A 16,067-nucleotide genomic window follows, 5' to 3' on the forward strand; every position below is an offset into this window, starting at 1 on the left:
TAGCAGGCTACTGTAGCTCAGAAGTGCAGAAGTTAGTGCTGTCAAACGATTAATCGCGATTAATCGCATCCAAAATTTCTGTTTGCAATAAGAATAATGTTTCAAAAATAAAGCAAATTTCATTCTTGGGCTCAAGCGACACTGCAACCGTTGGAAAAAACATGCATGCAGTATTTACAACAGTAATTTCTCTGCTTCAATAACCGCCCGTTTACCCAGCTGGGTCACCAAATGCTTCAATCGAACCTAAGTGTGAGTCACCAGCAACCCTTAAGCTCAGATTTTGTTCGGTTTGGAGAACAGATGCTAAATGCAGACTCCTGTTTTTTGGCCATGTCCGTTGGCGACAGCAGGTGTACTCTTCCTGATGGAGGTCATGCGGATAGCAGAGGTGCTCTGGAGGTAGCTGGTGTTGCGCTCTTGGTATTTGCGTTGTCTGCACAGCAGCTGGTTGTTGAAGTGCCTTCGGAAGCTCTCGCTCAGCAGGTACAGGGCAAACGGGTTCACGCAGGAGCTGGAGAAACTCAACACGCGCGCCACAAGTGTGATGATGAGGTGTGACAGCGAAGAGTCGATCTGCCGATAGTTGAATGAGCGGTACATGTAGAGAACGTGGTTGGGGAACCAGCACAGCGCAAAGAGGCCCACGAACACCAGAACGATCTTGGCTAGACGCTTCCTTGCTTCCGTCTCAGAAGAGAGAAGGAGAAAAGTTGACATATAAGAACACTCGATAAAGGTGCATTTTAGATGAGGAAAAGGTCAATAAAATGCATGCAAGTTCAGTAGTGCATCCTCTAGGTGTTCTGGTTAGCAATTTATGTTTCAGCATTATGTTTTAATGTTTTCGAAGGATATTAACAAGGCTGCATTTATTTGATCAAAAATACATTAAAAACCGTAATATTGTGAATTTTAATGTTTTAAAATGTATTTTTTTTCCTGTGATGGCAAAGCTGAATTTTCAGCATCCATGACAGACAGACAGACAGACAGATAGAAAATGTATGTATATTACCCAGGATAGAAGAACACTTAATTTCCCTGAATACATTACCTGAGCTTTTATTTGCATGGTGTTAAATACATTACTCTTCCTCTTATTCCAAATTCCAATTAACTTATTCCAAATTATTCCAAGTAAATTTCTGTGAAGTGTATCCCAAATTCACACTCATTCTTAAATTGAGAATTTTGCACAACCCTGCCATGACCACATGAAGCTCATTACATAGGGTGGCCATATGTGCCATTTATACGGGACACGTCCTGGCCAGGATTTTTATATTGCCTAAAACATCCAAAGTAGTTTGACCAATAACATGCAGGTATTGTACATAATCGACCAATCGTGGTGTGTCGCGCGTGAGAAGGTGAGAACAATAAAAGCGATGCAAATACGCGCACGTGTTTGTTCGTTCGTTCAACTTGAAGCTGCGCACCAATCGTTGTATGACACCAAAGTACCGCGAGAGCGATTTGAAAGCATAAGGAGCCGTCTGCTCTGCTCTCCATAGCTCTCGTGATAATGCCATACAACAAATGTTTCAGCATTATGTTTTAATGTTTTCGAAGGATATTAACAAGGCTGCATTTATTTGATCAAAAATACATTAAAAACCGTAATATTGTGAATTTTAATGTTTTAAAATGTATTTTTTTTCCTGTGATGGCAAAGCTGAATTTTCAGCATCCATTACTCCAGTCATCAGTGTCACATGATCTTCAGAAATCATTCAAAAATGAATGATTTGGTGCTCAATAAACATTTATTATTAACAGTTTTTGCTACTTAATGTTTTGTGGAATATTAAAATCGAAAGTCGTTATTTTAAATTGTGATAACATTTTAGAGCGATTTGAAAGCATAAGGAGCCGTCTGCTCTGCTCTCCATAGCTCTCGTGAAATAATGTCATACAACGATCGATTTGCACAGTACTAACAGCCAAAACTTGGATATTTTAGGCAATATAGAAATCCTGGCAAGGGTGCGTCCCGTAAAATGGCCCGTATGGTCACCCTATCATTACAGGTTAATATTTTATGATGACAAATCTGTATGTTCTGTGGTACTGTCTCATCTGTGAGATTTAAAACATGATTGATAGATAATGCTTGAAGAACTTGTTTTGACAAACAGAAGATTGGCATTCAATCGTGTGAGTTTTACACTCTTCCCCTGGAACCTCTTACCTGTCTTTTGGAGTGGTGATGGCAAAGCTGAATTTTCAGCAGCCATTACTCCAGTCATCAGTGTCACATGATCTTCAGAAATCATTCAAAAATTAATGATTTGGTGCTCAATAAACATTTATTATTAACAGTTTTTGCTGCTTAATGTTTTGTGGAATATTAAAATTGAAAGTCGTTATTTTAAATTGTGATAACATTTTTAATTAAAAAATTTAATTAATTTTTTATTTACTTGGTAAGCATAAGAAACTTCTTTCAAACACTTAATTATTTTGAACTTTTGACCGGTTGTGCATGTTGCTTTGTACTTTGAATTTATCTCATTCTTATAAAAAAATATATCTTATTTTATTTTCCACAGGATAAGGAAACTCATACAGGTTTGGAATAACATGAGGGTGAGTAAATAATGTCTGAATTTGCATTTTTGGGTATGCAATTTTTTATTAGTTGGCTCCTGAGATTCTGCAGTACTGATAATGCGTTATTTTTCTCCTGTTCAATGAAGTACATTCAGTGCAATACAAGAGATTATATCCCAAAAAGCCATTCACGCCATTCAGAGAAATGAATAATAGATGGATGAACAAGACTGTGTTGCTTTAGAGTATGATATACTCTATTATCAAGGGCAAGAAGGAGCGGAAAATGTTAGCTGCCTTGAAACAGCTGCTAAAAGAGAATATTAACGAGAATATCTGTCATCCTTAAGGACCCTTGACACAATGCTTAACTGATGATTCACAGCCCAGCAAAAGATAAAGTGCCCTGTCTCAAAAAAACTGTCAAGGGAACATTTTATGAAGGGTGTCCCTCAGTTCAATAGAGGCTCATTTTATACTTTCTCTAAAAATGTTTATGGTCTTCTGAGAGGAATCTGGTCTTAGATCATCATAAAAGGGCCAATTCCATTAACAACAGCTGTTACTGCAATTTGACATTTATTCTAAATAATGAGTAAGGGTTATATGCATTATGAAGCCTATCATTACAGGTTAATATTTTATGATGACAAATCTGTATGTTCTGTGGTACTGTCTCATCTGTGAGATTTAAAACATGATTGATAGATAATGCTTGAAGAACTTGTTTTGACAAACAGAAGATTGGCATTCAATCGTGTGAGTTTTACACTCTTCCCCTGGAACCTCTTACCTGTCTTTTGGAGTGCTCACTAATCTCACCTGGCATATCGTGAGCACTCTTGATAAGCGTCTTCGCGATGTGGTAGTAGTAAACAGATATAATGCTCAGAGGGATGAGGAAGTAGACGAGGAATATCATAATGGAGTGAATCTTGGGATGCATCTCGTTGGAGAGTGGATACGGCACACAAGCAGTGAACGTCATGTTCTTGTCTGGCATGTGAACCACCTGCGAGAAGACCGCCTCAGGGATAGCCAGCAGCACTGAGACAACCCATATAGTGATGGCCTTCAAGCAGGTCCAGAACACTGCGCTGGAGGTCTGGATGTCCATGGGATTCACAATAGCTTTGTGTCTAAGAGAAACATATGTGAAGAATTGTCAGTACACAGATTGCTGTGCCTTTCATCCAGGTTGAGGATGGATGAAAGAGAAAATTGCTTTGTTTATCACCAATTTATCATTGCTTGAGGGAAAACAACACCGTGAGTTCTTATCTGAAGTCAATTCTCTGTGGCGGTTTGTGGTTATTCCACACTAGGATATGTGTCTGTTTATACTTGACCCGTTATTAGTAAAACAATGTTTTGAGATTAGGCGCTTTAACCGTTACTAATCTGTCTACTAATGCTGTCGTCATACAGGGATACATTTTTCTTATTGGATAAACTTGTTATGCGACAGTCTTTGAAGAATTTAAGTACTCTGTCAACGCAGTCATAATCGGAAATATTATTACACACTCTGTAAATTTAGATTTAATATATAATTTTTATTAAAACATATTCCTCAAGGGTTATGGCACTTTTAAATAATAATTTTTAAACTTTAAGAATTAATGAAAACTGCTGACTGTTTTTATTTTTTTTACTGTTACATTGACATATTAATATATATATATAATTTTACAGATTAAAAAATATATATAATTATATTATAAATGTTACATAAATATTATATAATTATTTTTTCCACTTATTTTTTTATTGAATTATTTAATGTTTGCTTCTCTATACTTGCACCTAAAAAACCTTTACACTGGAGATCAGCAATAGTAAGTCTAAAACTACATGATCAAAGTCATAAATGATTCATCTCTAGGTTAATGTTTTTTTTTCTAAAAGAAAAGCTGTCCTATAGGAAATACGATATTTCCTGTGCACATCTTTCCGTTCTTCTGCTGGAGCTGCAAAGCCTACAGACAGAATACACAAAAACCAATAGAGGAAATTCATGGTGGAAAATTGGTTGCTTTTGTTCCAGGGAAATTGTCTATATTCTCCTATTGACAAACTGGCACGGTTTGATCTATTCGACAGTGTCCTTTAGACATTCTGCTGCCATCATCACTAAGGTAAATGGAAATCTCATATGACAGCATCCTCGCCCTGACTTCTCTCCTCCACCAGGTTTCACTGCCCCGGGCTTGCTTTTTCCTCCTTCAATGAAAACAGACTGCCCTGCCTGAGGTGTGGGTTAGCTGGGGAGCGCCACGATCACAGCCTGATTTCTCCATGAGTAAACAAGTCCCAATTGAACATACAGTATGAACTGAGTGACATGCAAATGAACTCGATTGTATTTTACGCATGACTGTGAATGCTGAGTAAGTTCTAATCAGATTACGTCTTCAAAACAATCATTTGGTTGACAAAACAAATGGTCTGTTTTCTGTTCCCCTCACATGAAATACTAGTCAATGCGCTTGTCGTTCTTCCTCAGGCAGAAGCTCCTCCAATCTATCATTTTAGACTTAATTCCTTTGGCCAGGAGATTCATTATCACAAGTAGCTGAGCATTGACTACATTTTGCATCACGATTGTTGTTTTGGGGAACAGAACTGTTAATGCAGCCTGCAAATCAATAGCAATAAATGAGAACTGCTTGGACCCCAGGGTGGTGGCATAATCACTGTGACACAAATGAACTTTCAGGTGCTCCAAACAACAAACAGACAGAGCAACAAATCAGACTAGGAAAGGTCATCACCTTTAGCCGGGGCCCCCAAGCACTGACACAACAATGAAGGATAAGACTGAGTATGTGAAACAGAGAGGACATTTGTCATCTTCACTATGGATCCTCAGCCACATTTTTAATGCTCTTTCACAGACTTGCAGCCAGAAATGAGCTTGTCAATTAATTAGGTTGTCAATCATCATTTAGGATTGGAGGCACTGTAATCTACTAATGAAAACTTCAAATTCTGAAGATATAACTACTTTCAGTTGCAGTTTATGGAAAGAAATATTAGGAAATTATGGTCCCAATGTATGTGGAGATTTTCTTAAATAAACAATGATTTTAGTAAGCTTTATCCCAAACCCTCCTCTCATAGCTGTAATGATGCCTCTGTTATTTACAGCAGCCTTGGTCCAATTTGGTTATGAAATCGCTGCTCTTCTATAATAAAATTCACTGCGGTGTGAGTAAATCAGAATAATAATGTCATGGGTAGGCTGTATAGATGACTTCCAGCCTTCAAAACAATATTTATGTGTATAGAAAGTATAAAAAAACGACCTAATAAATCTTTCATAGTCTGTCCAAATCTGTGCTCTGTGCCCACCTAACCCCATCACTCTGTGTAATGTCAGAGAAATGAACTGCATTTTTGTTGTTGAGAAATATATCTGTGCCATGAGTCAAAATGTACTATAGAATCCCTTCAGGCTGCTTGCCAAATGTTGTATGATATCTTCATCATGACGATTAATTCCTCTGTAAATCAAAGTCATTTGCATTTGCTCTCAGCTACAGGTGCTTAATAAGGAGGTCTTTACTGCTTAATGACTTAAAGCAGTAACTACAAACCTAATATGAATATTTTCTTGTGGTTTATTTAGAAATAAACTATGCTCCTATCATGTCTGCTACACCAAGTCCTCTACACGTCACGTCTACCAAGCCAGAGCCTGCTCACATCATCACTCAAGAGATTATTCACAACATGGCCGCCATTCAAGAGCTTCATCGCAAGATGGCTGCCACACAAGAGTCTCTCCACAAAATGGCCGCCCTTCTAGAGTCTCGTATTGGCATGACTAAAAAACTTGATTTGACTGTTGAAAAACTTGACATTGCCAAAACTTGAAATATGTGTAGAAATATAACAATGAAAAATCAAAATAATAGAAGAAATAAAAACATTATAACAATTTAAACTTTAAAAAACAGTGTAACAAATAAGAACATATATATATGCGTGTGTGTGTGTGTGTCAAAATTGTATTAAAATTAATGTATAAGCTACAAAAATTACATCACGTTTGTTGCTCATTTCTCTTGTTTTATTGGTTAAACATCATTATCTTATATCTAAATGTCATTATCTTGCGTTCATTCAGTAGTGAATGTGACAGTGATTGCAGTTGTTCATTGATGATTTTTTTGCCTTACCTGTCCGCGCTCAGTGCCGTGAGAGTGAACACGGAGACTCCGACCGAAGTGAGCTGGATCACCGGGATCATCTTACAAGCCACCGTTCCAAAAATCCACTCCTCATAGAAATACCTAAACGCGTCCACTGGTACACAAGTGACCAAAAGCAAAAGATCTCCCACGGCCAGGCTGGAGATGAAAATGTTTGGTACACTTCGCATCGCGCTGGTAGTGATGAATATTTTCACAAGAGTAATGTTGCCCAGTAAACCAACCGTAATGATAAGTATGTAGACCGACGGGATAACGCATCGAATGATGAAATGCACCGTTTCCCCTCCATCTGATGTCCAGTCATCTGTGAAGTTCTCATAAACTGAGGTATCCTCAGAGAAACTGTGATCCATATTTTGTTTTAGTGGTTAGAAAGCAGAGGAGTTGAAAGGGTTTTTAAAGTTGTCCAGTGGGGAGAGAGACAGAGAGAGAAAGAGAGAGAGGTGCAGTCCGCCAAACTTAGTGCTGAAATGAGCGATGTCTTCAGCCACGTAAAGTTGACTGGCTTCTTTGACAGGCAGGAACAAGTAAAGGGGGAGCCTGTGGCAAACCAATTTAACATTTAACTCTTTAAACAAACTATTATGTATTGATGTTATTAACACATATTTTAGACTACTAGTAAAAAAAATCCAATAGTGAATAGTATTGTTTTAAATTTCTAATTTTCTCAAATTTCTAATTTTCTCATTCACAAAAACGCTGGATAATGACACTTTTCTGTAGCTGCTTTTTAGGTAAATCATATCTTGCAACATCTACACTTTTATCCAACTGAATCGAATCAACACTGAACCGACACAAGCTGAATAACGACAATGCTTCTGTAGCTGATAGGAACTCATTTCAAAATAGATTAACTTTACACTTTTATTGAACTGAATCAACACTAAACTGACTTAAGCTAAATAATGACACTTGTCTTAGAGCTGCTTTACAGAATCGGAATTGTCTCATAATTGAGTTTATGCTATTTTCCTGTTTATTACTTTGAAACAATCTGTATTGAATAAAGTGCTATAGAAATAAAGGTGACTTGACACGTAACCAGTCATTTGATACTAGTATTTATTCATTCTTTGCCACTAGTCTTGGTTCACAAATCACGATTCACTTTTTACTAGTGTGTATTCGGTTCTGGCAACTATTCCAGTTTTACTATTACTATTAATTAGAAAACAAGTATTAGAAGCATAATATATATATTATTAAAGGAATCGATGTTAAATTGGCTTGCCATAGGAGCCACCACTTCAATGCGGACAGTGTTGCAGAGCGCAGCACCAAACAGTTCTAAATCTATCTATCTATCTATCTATCTATCCTTCACGTCCTGTTTTAAAGTGTATTTATTTATTTAATAAAACGCAGCCCCATCTCTGAATGATGTTGGTCATATGGTGCAGTCGCTCATCAGTAGCGCAAACTGGGATTGTGCTTTCTGGACTCGTCAGGTGCAGCTTTTGTCCGCGCGCTCCCTTATGGGTTCGGCTGGAGCTCTTTCATGCTCTTTCTATGACTCGCAGGGGGGATTTACTGAGGGAAGAATTGCAATAAATACGTAATCAGAAAGCCAACTGGGTCTGGACAACTAGAGTGGAAAAACAGGTATTTGAAAAAGAAAGATAGCACAAAGGAAATTCTTCAGTCCCTTGCAAAAATGTGTCGCAAATGGAGAAGACTTTTTGTGTGGCTTGTGTCGTGTGTCACTGCATGTAACCAAAGAATTACATAAAGAGATTTTTTATTCAAACCTCCGTTTAGATTTGGCTTCTTGTCCTTATAAGGATTAAAACAAACAGACACTGACTGCAAACAGACATTTATGGACTATAAATGCTGATGAGAAAGGTTCCTTGTCTAGACAGAATCAGATCTTGAAATCAGATTTTTCAGTTGGCCTTGGTCTCAGAACCAATTTATCATGGTCCTGTCTTGGTCATTGCTTTTGGTCTGTAAAACTCGTCTTTGTGCCATGCTGAATACAAAGACTTCAAGCTTTGGTAGCCTCATATAGAAGGCTGAATTCAAACTTCCAGAAACTTATTCAGAAATGATGTGGTGTTTTGACAACTTTTACTGGTTCTGCTATGCTTAAAGATCAGCGAAGGGAACAATCCAATTCTGAACTTGACATGAGCCTTGCATACCTGAATGAGTTTTAGACTACGAATGAAAAGCATCACATGCCCCACTCTTTCTCTTTCTCTAGGACTGGTCAACTGGACTGGTTACTCACCTTGACTCACATCCTACGAACAAAATAATTTCTATCTAATTGTGTATGTTTACCACAACACAGATGTTGTCTGATGTAAATGTGGCCTTCGGTTATAGGTTAAATGGATATAATTCGCAACCGACCTGGGTTGCATGCGGAAATGTCATCTGTTGATTTAGTGACATCTGCTGGTATTTATGACGCGCTTGATGCAACATGTAAAAAGCTGCATTGAGACGAAAAATCTAATTAGAGAAGAATGCAACTGAAATATTTAGTTGCAGTAAGGTACATGCCGTTTATGGGTTTCCTTCTCATTCATCCAAAACCAGCACTGACGCACATAGCTGCCACATTTTAGAAAAAAAATAAAAATCTTTAGCTATGCCCAAAGGATTCAGTCATTTAATCAGATTTTTTTTTTTCGCAATTTCCAGAGAAATTTAAAACACGTTCATTAGAGAAGAGGCATATTCAAGCATTTTATTTATTTATAAAGAATTGCATTTTAAATTAGTTTTGAGTCAGACGTATGGAACGTAATTTACACATTTAGGCCTACTTTTATTTTCAAAGAAATTGGAAAATTGCGTTTTTATTTTCAGTGACTTTTTAATGCACAAACAATAGGCTATAAATAGACAAACGCATATTTATAGTACGGCAATGGTGTCGCACTAATAATGTAAACTCATATAACAGAGTCCTCTATTATACCATGATCTCTGTGCGCTAATAAAACAATCAAGCATGGTCATATATGAAGCATCACTCTGATTGACACCTATGCTTGTGTGTGCATCACGTGCGCAATGACCGCCAGACCCCAGTACTCTTATGTCGGTAATTAGCATCTCTGTGGCCATAATGATCTATTCTTTGCTACGTTTCTTTGATGCCTTGCTTGTCTGTTTGCTCTTTGGTTTATGAGTCGAAAAAGCTTGCCGTCAGAAAGGCGCCCCGCCTAAAGTATTGCAGTCACGGATAAAAAAAGAACAAGCATGAAAACAAAATTTAAAAACGCAAGTAAAAAATATATTGCACAAGATTTAAAAATGAAAGCAAAGTTTTCAGAATTGCAAACAATGGTCACGGATTAAAAAATAATAAGCGTAAATCAAAAAATTAATAACGCATTTTTTTAAATAATAAGCATGAATCAAAACTTTAAACACGTTTTAAAATCATATTGCACAAAATTTAAATATTAATGCAAAATTGTCTGACTTGCGCACAAAATCATGTTTTTAGGCGGGATTCTGATCCCATAGGCGCCCCCAAACATGCTGCTTTTCCAGCAGGTCTGTCTTTCCCTCGGGACGCAGTGACATGAGAGCAGGACCTCGGTTCTGATTTGAGAAGGGGGATGAACAGCTCTCCGCCTGGATTACGGTTGGTGTGTGGACTTTTAATAGACGATTTAACGTTTGTGAAACGTTTCTTACTGTGTGAACGTTACTCGTGCTGTAGTTTTAGAGTAGAAACACTGCAGGAACGTCTAGAAACATAAACAGGCCTATTAAGCAGTTAACTGAGGTAGATGTGTAGCTACAAATATAATATATAGATATATGTAATAAAGAAAAATATATATGTTTATGGAACTATATACATCAATATAATTTGCTAGTGTCTTAGAGAGTCAAAATCCCAAGATATCATTACTCAACCAACCATTGTTTTAAAAATGCACTTAACTTAAATGCCATTTATTGTTACCTTGATTTGAATAGCCTGTTTAAGGTGTGCTCAGGAATTTGAGTAATTTATTAATTGTTGTTTTCCATTATGTGATCTGCCCAGTGGTACAATTGCATTGCGTTGCAATTGTCATGTTTGCTCTGTTCTATTGTGAGATACAAGAGTTGTTTTTTTTCGCTGACAGAGTTGAATAGGGATTAGCCTATGGGCTGACCACATGTCCTGTGGCCTTTGTTATTTTCCTTTTTTTTTTTCTTTTTTTTTTGCACTGTGTGAGTAAATTGATGAAGGCACTGCATGCGGATAAAAAGAGAATGCATTGACAAGGGGTTTCTAAAGCGAAAGGTCATTTGGAGGTTCACAATTGCCAAATTGTGAGAGTTGTGAAGCCAAATTATGTCATTAAACTACATCAAAAACTGTTATGAAGGATGTGTAAGTATACAATGTAAAGTTTTATCTTTATATGCAAAATTAGAAAAATTCAATATAAACTTGATTTTAGTGGATGCATGTCTGGTCTTGCATTTGCATGTTATAATCTCTTCATTGCATATTTCAGCTCAGGCCTCCGACAGTGATAGGCCAGTTCCACACGCTGTTTTTTGGCTTAGTGCGTACATTTTTCCTTGGAGTCCTTGGATTCGCCGTCTATGGCAATGAGGCCCTCCACTTCAGCTGTGATCCAGACAAAAGGGAAATAAACCTTTACTGTTACAACCAGTTCAGGCCTATAACACCTCAGGTAAAAGTTTAAAAAAAATTAATAATCTGCTATTGTGGTATCAAAATATGCATGAAAGGACAAGCAAAATTGACTATGGATACAGAAAGAAGTAGAAAGTAGAAATTAAGAAAAACAGATGAATTCTGGGAAGCTAACAGCTTTTTATTAATTCATGAATTCATTTTACTAATCTAAACATGTAACTGTAAGATTTGGCATTTAGGTATATGCAGTCTACGGGACCCTTGAAACTATTTCAGAAATCCAATAATCAAAACATGGATGTAAAAAAAAATCAGTCCTTAACAGACACTTCCACTGAGATAAATTAAAGAAATAGTTCAATGAAAATGTGCTGAAATCTGACTTACCCTCAGGCCATCCAAGATGTAGATGAGTTTGTTTCTTCATTGATTGACCTGATTTGGAGAAATTAAGCATTTCATCACTTGCTCACCAATGGATCCTCTGCAGTGAATGGGTGCCGTCAGAATGAGGGTCCAAACTGCTGATAAAAACATCACAATAATCCATAAGTAATCCACACGACTCCAGGCCATCAGTTAACGTCTTAACGTTACTTTAATAGAAGCAAAGCACTGGTTTAAAACGTCTTGATGGATTTGTTTATTGCAAACACACAGATTTACAAGTCACAAGACAATAAGGACTGGAGTCGTGTGGATTACTTATGGATTATTGTGATGTTTTTAATCAGCTGTTTGGACTCGCATTCTGACGGCACCCATTCATTGCAGAGGATCCACTGGTGAGCAAGTGATGTAATTCTACATTTCTCCACATTTGTTCAAATGAAGAAACAAACTCATCTACATCTTGGATGGCATGAGGCTGACTAAATTGTCAGCATATTTTCATTTTTCATCCAAAAAAAAAACCATATTATAGGACGAAATGACAAAGTGAAAAACAAACAAACCTAAAGACAGAAAAGTAATACATTTTTTTTTTTGTCTGTTTGTAGGTATTCTGGGCGTTGCAGCTAGTCTCTGTCTTGGTACCTGGAGCTGTGTTTCATCTTTATGCTGCCTGTAAAAATATAGACCAGGAGGAGATCCTTCAGCAGCCAGTGTCCACAGTCTTCTACATCATCTCTGTCCTGTTGAGAATCATTTTGGAAGTCTTAGCATTTTGGCTTCAGAGCCACCTTTTTGGGTTCCTGGTTGATCCTATTTATATGTGCGATGCCAGTGCCCTTGCAAAGATCTTCAACATCTCGAAGTGTATGGTCCCTGAACACTTTGAGAAGACTATCTTCCTCAGTGCGATGTACACCTTCACCATCATCACCATACTCCTCTGTATCGCTGAGATTTTTGAGATTCTGTTCCAAAGACTCGGTTATTTAAACCAGCCAGTGACTTGAGAATTTAGGAAGTGTTTTGAGTGATGCTTCAGCAGTGTTTGTTTTATGTGTTCTCTGGGTCTCTGAATGACAGACAGGACATAAACCCACATACCTCTGCATTTTTTGGTGGTAGACACAGGAATACATGCTTTTTTAAAACAAGACAACTTACTCCTTTTCTGGAATAATCAAAACAAAACAAGCCTAATTAATGGCAAGGGACTCATTAATCTTTTTAGCTTTTCAGATTTTTTTAAGTCTAAAAAACACCTCTCTAGCAAGAGACACTCTTTTTTTTAATCTTGTGTAATCCAAACCCACATAAATATTTGGTAGGTAATTATTATCTTTGCAATAATATTTTCAGATTTCGATATTGAAGTACTACACAAATTGCAAGTACTATTTTGACAAATATTATTTGATTTAAATTTCATTCTTCTTAAGGAAGAATAAGTACATGCAATAGTGCATCAGTTTCTAAAAACATAATTGAATGGTGCATGGTACCTAGTTACAATCATGCACATAGGTATATTCATCATGCTGTTGATTTCCATATAGTTTTGTGTCCATTATCTTGTGTTTGTAGTATCTGTATCTGTACGTTTTTATCAGGCATCCATCCAACTTTTGTTATTATTTTCAGCTAAGTGTTTCATCTCAGGTACAAAATGGCATACTGTGATCTCTTATTTTGTGTCAGCGGGTAACTATTTATTATAAGAATACTATTTATGCATAAATGAAACATCTGTGGAGATCTGACAGCAGGTCTGGCCTGCACATCTTCCCACAGTTGCCTTCCCACTGTTCAACACCACAGCTGTTTGAGTAATAGCTTTTGCACTGTGTGTAAAGAGTTGATCATTTATATTGGTTTTTGATCAATGTCTGTGGGATTTATGATATGATTATGCATGAAAATCTTCATATAGATCTAATAATTGGTGCATATTTTATGACTGCCATAATGTATTATCAGTCTAGGTCAGAATAAACAGAACTGCTTGTGAATCCTTGGCACTCTGTCAGATACAATGATTTTCTAATGTTTGTGAAGTTTCAATCAATTAAAAATATTTAAAATAGTCATGTCATTCTTTTTTTGTTTACATCTTTCCATATATGTGATATACATATTATAAGGGGAATACAATTAAAAAAGAATCTATAACAGGAATTTATAACTTTATGAGGGTTTTTAGACTTTTATGACAGTAACATTAATGCTGTACAGTAAAGCTACAGGTTCACCTAACTGCATTGTACAACATTTACAAATGAAAACTTGATTATTATAACTCTTTATTAATGAAAATATACTGTATAATAGAATAAAAACAGAAAAGCAAAATTGACATAAATGTAGCCTATAATTAATTAAACGAATTAGTATGGCAAAACATTTACAAATTACACCTTAAAATATATGATAACTAAATAAACAATACGTTCAACAGAATTCTCTGTATATAATCCAATATGTCTATAACGCGGAATGAAAGTAGGCTAAGCACTGATCATGTCGGTCATTTCCCACTCCACGCCTATGGAGGTCAGTAAAGGCGTGGCTGCGCGTTCGCTTGAAGACGCGGAAGCGGCTCCTTCGCGAGCGCCTGTCATCTTTGTTATTAGCTATTTTTGGCCCTTGCTAATCTTAGAAGTTTGTAACAGTTTCTTTTCTTCGGGATGGCGCTCCCATCGCAGCTGAAACCGATCCAGCACCATTTAAGAACAGCGCAGGAACATGAGAAAAGAGATCCGGTGGTCGCTTATTATTGTAAGTCTGTGAAATATATAAATAGCGCTTTGTTTTGTTAGCTTGTCACATAACGTTAGCAGCCCCTCCCCACTAACTGGTTTATTAAATTTGCCATTTTGTAGATTATACCAATATAATTCGACTTAAATGGTTTTAATTCACCATACCAAAGTATTTTTATATGCAGTGGACAGAAATGTTGTTTCAGTTAACGTTCACTTTGCTAATGATGTTATGATCATATAGCTATTTGCTATTTCAAAAGCTTAACTTATATTTAAATATTTATAAATACATATGTTCAGCTAGATTCCCATTTGAATAGCTCTACACACATGCTGTTGTGATACAATTTGGAATAAATGTAACAGGATTGGCTCACTGGCTGCTTTGTTTGGAGAGGTTTTGGCTAAACTTCACTGCATCACTGAGTACATCATGTGCTAGATTTAATTTAATGCTGGTCTGGGATCTGTAGTTGAGATATAGTCGTTCATTATGGATGATATTCAGTTTGTTTCTTTATGACAGATGTAAGAGTAATCAGAAATATGCTGAATCATGTTAGGCTTTGCTGTCATTCTCACCACGCGAAGCTGAAAACAAGTTCCTTGTCTGCCCATCTTGAGGTGTGTTGTGGTGAGAGGACGTGAACTGAAATTTCCACAACCTTGTTTGCAGTGTATTTCAGAATGTATTTTATTCAGAAGTTGAGTTGTCAGTATTTTGACAGAATCTTTTGAGTCTGTATTGGGAGGGTTCTGTTGTAAAGGGCTAGGGCATTTGAAAGACTTTGGTACTTTCAATTATCATATAGGTGTGTCAGACTTTGTATGTTGTACATCTATTTTTAGCAATACTGTAATACTTCCCTACAGACTTTTAAAGTGTGAGGTAAACTGAGATGAATTGTGACCCTTTATGTAACAGGAAGGTGATCAGCCCGGTTGCTCAGGGGCCCCCAGGGACCATCTGCATGCCTTGGGCCTCTAGATGGCCCCTCATCCCATTATCCCATTAGTAAGCTTGGTCTGTGATGCATGACACATGCATATCATGTAATCATATGCTTTTGGTGATGTCATAAAACTGCAATCTTTCCGGAAACTATATTTAGGGATAGACTTAAAAAAAAAAAAAAAATTATATATGTAATAATTAAAGGGATAGTTCAAAACAAAATTATAAATCAGCCATCATTTAATCACCCTCAAGTTGTTCCAAACATGTATGAGTTTTTTTCTTCTGCTTGACACAAAAGAAGATATTTTAAAGAATTGTAACTAAACAGTTGCTGGTCCCTATTGATTTCCATAGTATAGGTAGGGCTGGGTATCGAGTTCGATACTTTTTAGGCACCGACCGAATTGCCTCGATACCATCGAGTATCGAAAAACGTCTCATCGTTTGGTACCAAATTTCGATACCTAAGGGGTTAATCTCATCAGCGTCAGTGAGCCAATAAGCCTGCAACACACGTCAGATCGATCAGTGTTTGACATCCGCGA

At 36.8% G+C, this 16,067-nt stretch overlaps 2 protein-coding genes and 1 long non-coding RNA gene across 3 annotated transcripts in view; 2 read left to right on the forward strand and 1 right to left on the reverse strand.

Annotated features, from left to right (window-relative positions):
• Positions 1 to 306: 306 nt before the first annotated feature.
• On the reverse strand, positions 307 to 7,129 carry nmbr (neuromedin B receptor). The gene is made up of 3 exons (XM_016537497.1): positions 6,741 to 7,129; positions 3,350 to 3,695; positions 307 to 690 (listed from the first exon to the last, which is right to left on the reverse strand). Exons 1-3 carry the CDS (start codon positions 7,127 to 7,129, stop codon positions 307 to 309), a joined length of 1,119 nt encoding a protein of 372 aa, XP_016392983.1.
• Positions 7,130 to 11,068: 3,939 nt separating this feature from the next.
• Positions 11,069 to 13,109, forward strand: LOC107727597 (gap junction epsilon-1 protein-like). The gene is made up of 3 exons (XM_016537500.1): positions 11,069 to 11,133; positions 11,261 to 11,443; positions 12,411 to 13,109. The coding sequence occupies exons 1-3, from the start codon at positions 11,095 to 11,097 to the stop codon at positions 12,810 to 12,812; spliced, it is 624 nt and encodes a 207-aa protein (XP_016392986.1). The 5' UTR covers positions 11,069 to 11,094; the 3' UTR covers positions 12,813 to 13,109.
• A 1,238-nt stretch (positions 13,110 to 14,347) lies between these two features.
• The window catches only part of LOC107727671 (uncharacterized), a 10,964-nt gene continuing 9,244 nt past the window's right edge, over positions 14,348 to 16,067 (forward strand). Inside the window, exon 1 of the long non-coding RNA XR_001638381.1 lies at positions 14,348 to 14,577. This is a non-coding gene — a long non-coding RNA (uncharacterized LOC107727671). The remainder of the gene's footprint in view (positions 14,578 to 16,067) is intronic.

This window comes from Sinocyclocheilus rhinocerous, unplaced genomic scaffold, assembly GCF_001515625.1.
Source record: "Sinocyclocheilus rhinocerous isolate Xijiao unplaced genomic scaffold, SAMN03320098_v1.1 scaffold185, whole genome shotgun sequence".
In the NCBI taxonomy this organism is placed as follows: domain Eukaryota; kingdom Metazoa; phylum Chordata; class Actinopteri; order Cypriniformes; family Cyprinidae; genus Sinocyclocheilus; species Sinocyclocheilus rhinocerous.

Coding starts and splice junctions, on each gene's coding strand:
- nmbr (XM_016537497.1), bottom strand. CDS start 7,129: ATGGATCACAGTTTCTCTGAGGATACCTCAGTTTATGAGAACTTCACA. Junction 3,696..6,740: donor ACGGCACTGAGCGCGGACAG/GTAAGGCAAAAA, acceptor TGTTTCTCTTAG/ACACAAAGCTATTGTGAATC. Junction 691..3,349: donor GTGAGCACTCCAAAAGACAG/GTAAGAGGTTCC, acceptor CTCTCTTCTGAG/ACGGAAGCAAGGAAGCGTCT.
- LOC107727597 (XM_016537500.1), top strand. CDS start 11,095: ATGTCATTAAACTACATCAAAAACTGTTATGAAGGATGT. Junction 11,134..11,260: donor AAAACTGTTATGAAGGATGT/GTAAGTATACAA, acceptor TGCATATTTCAG/CTCAGGCCTCCGACAGTGAT. Junction 11,444..12,410: donor TCAGGCCTATAACACCTCAG/GTAAAAGTTTAA, acceptor GTCTGTTTGTAG/GTATTCTGGGCGTTGCAGCT.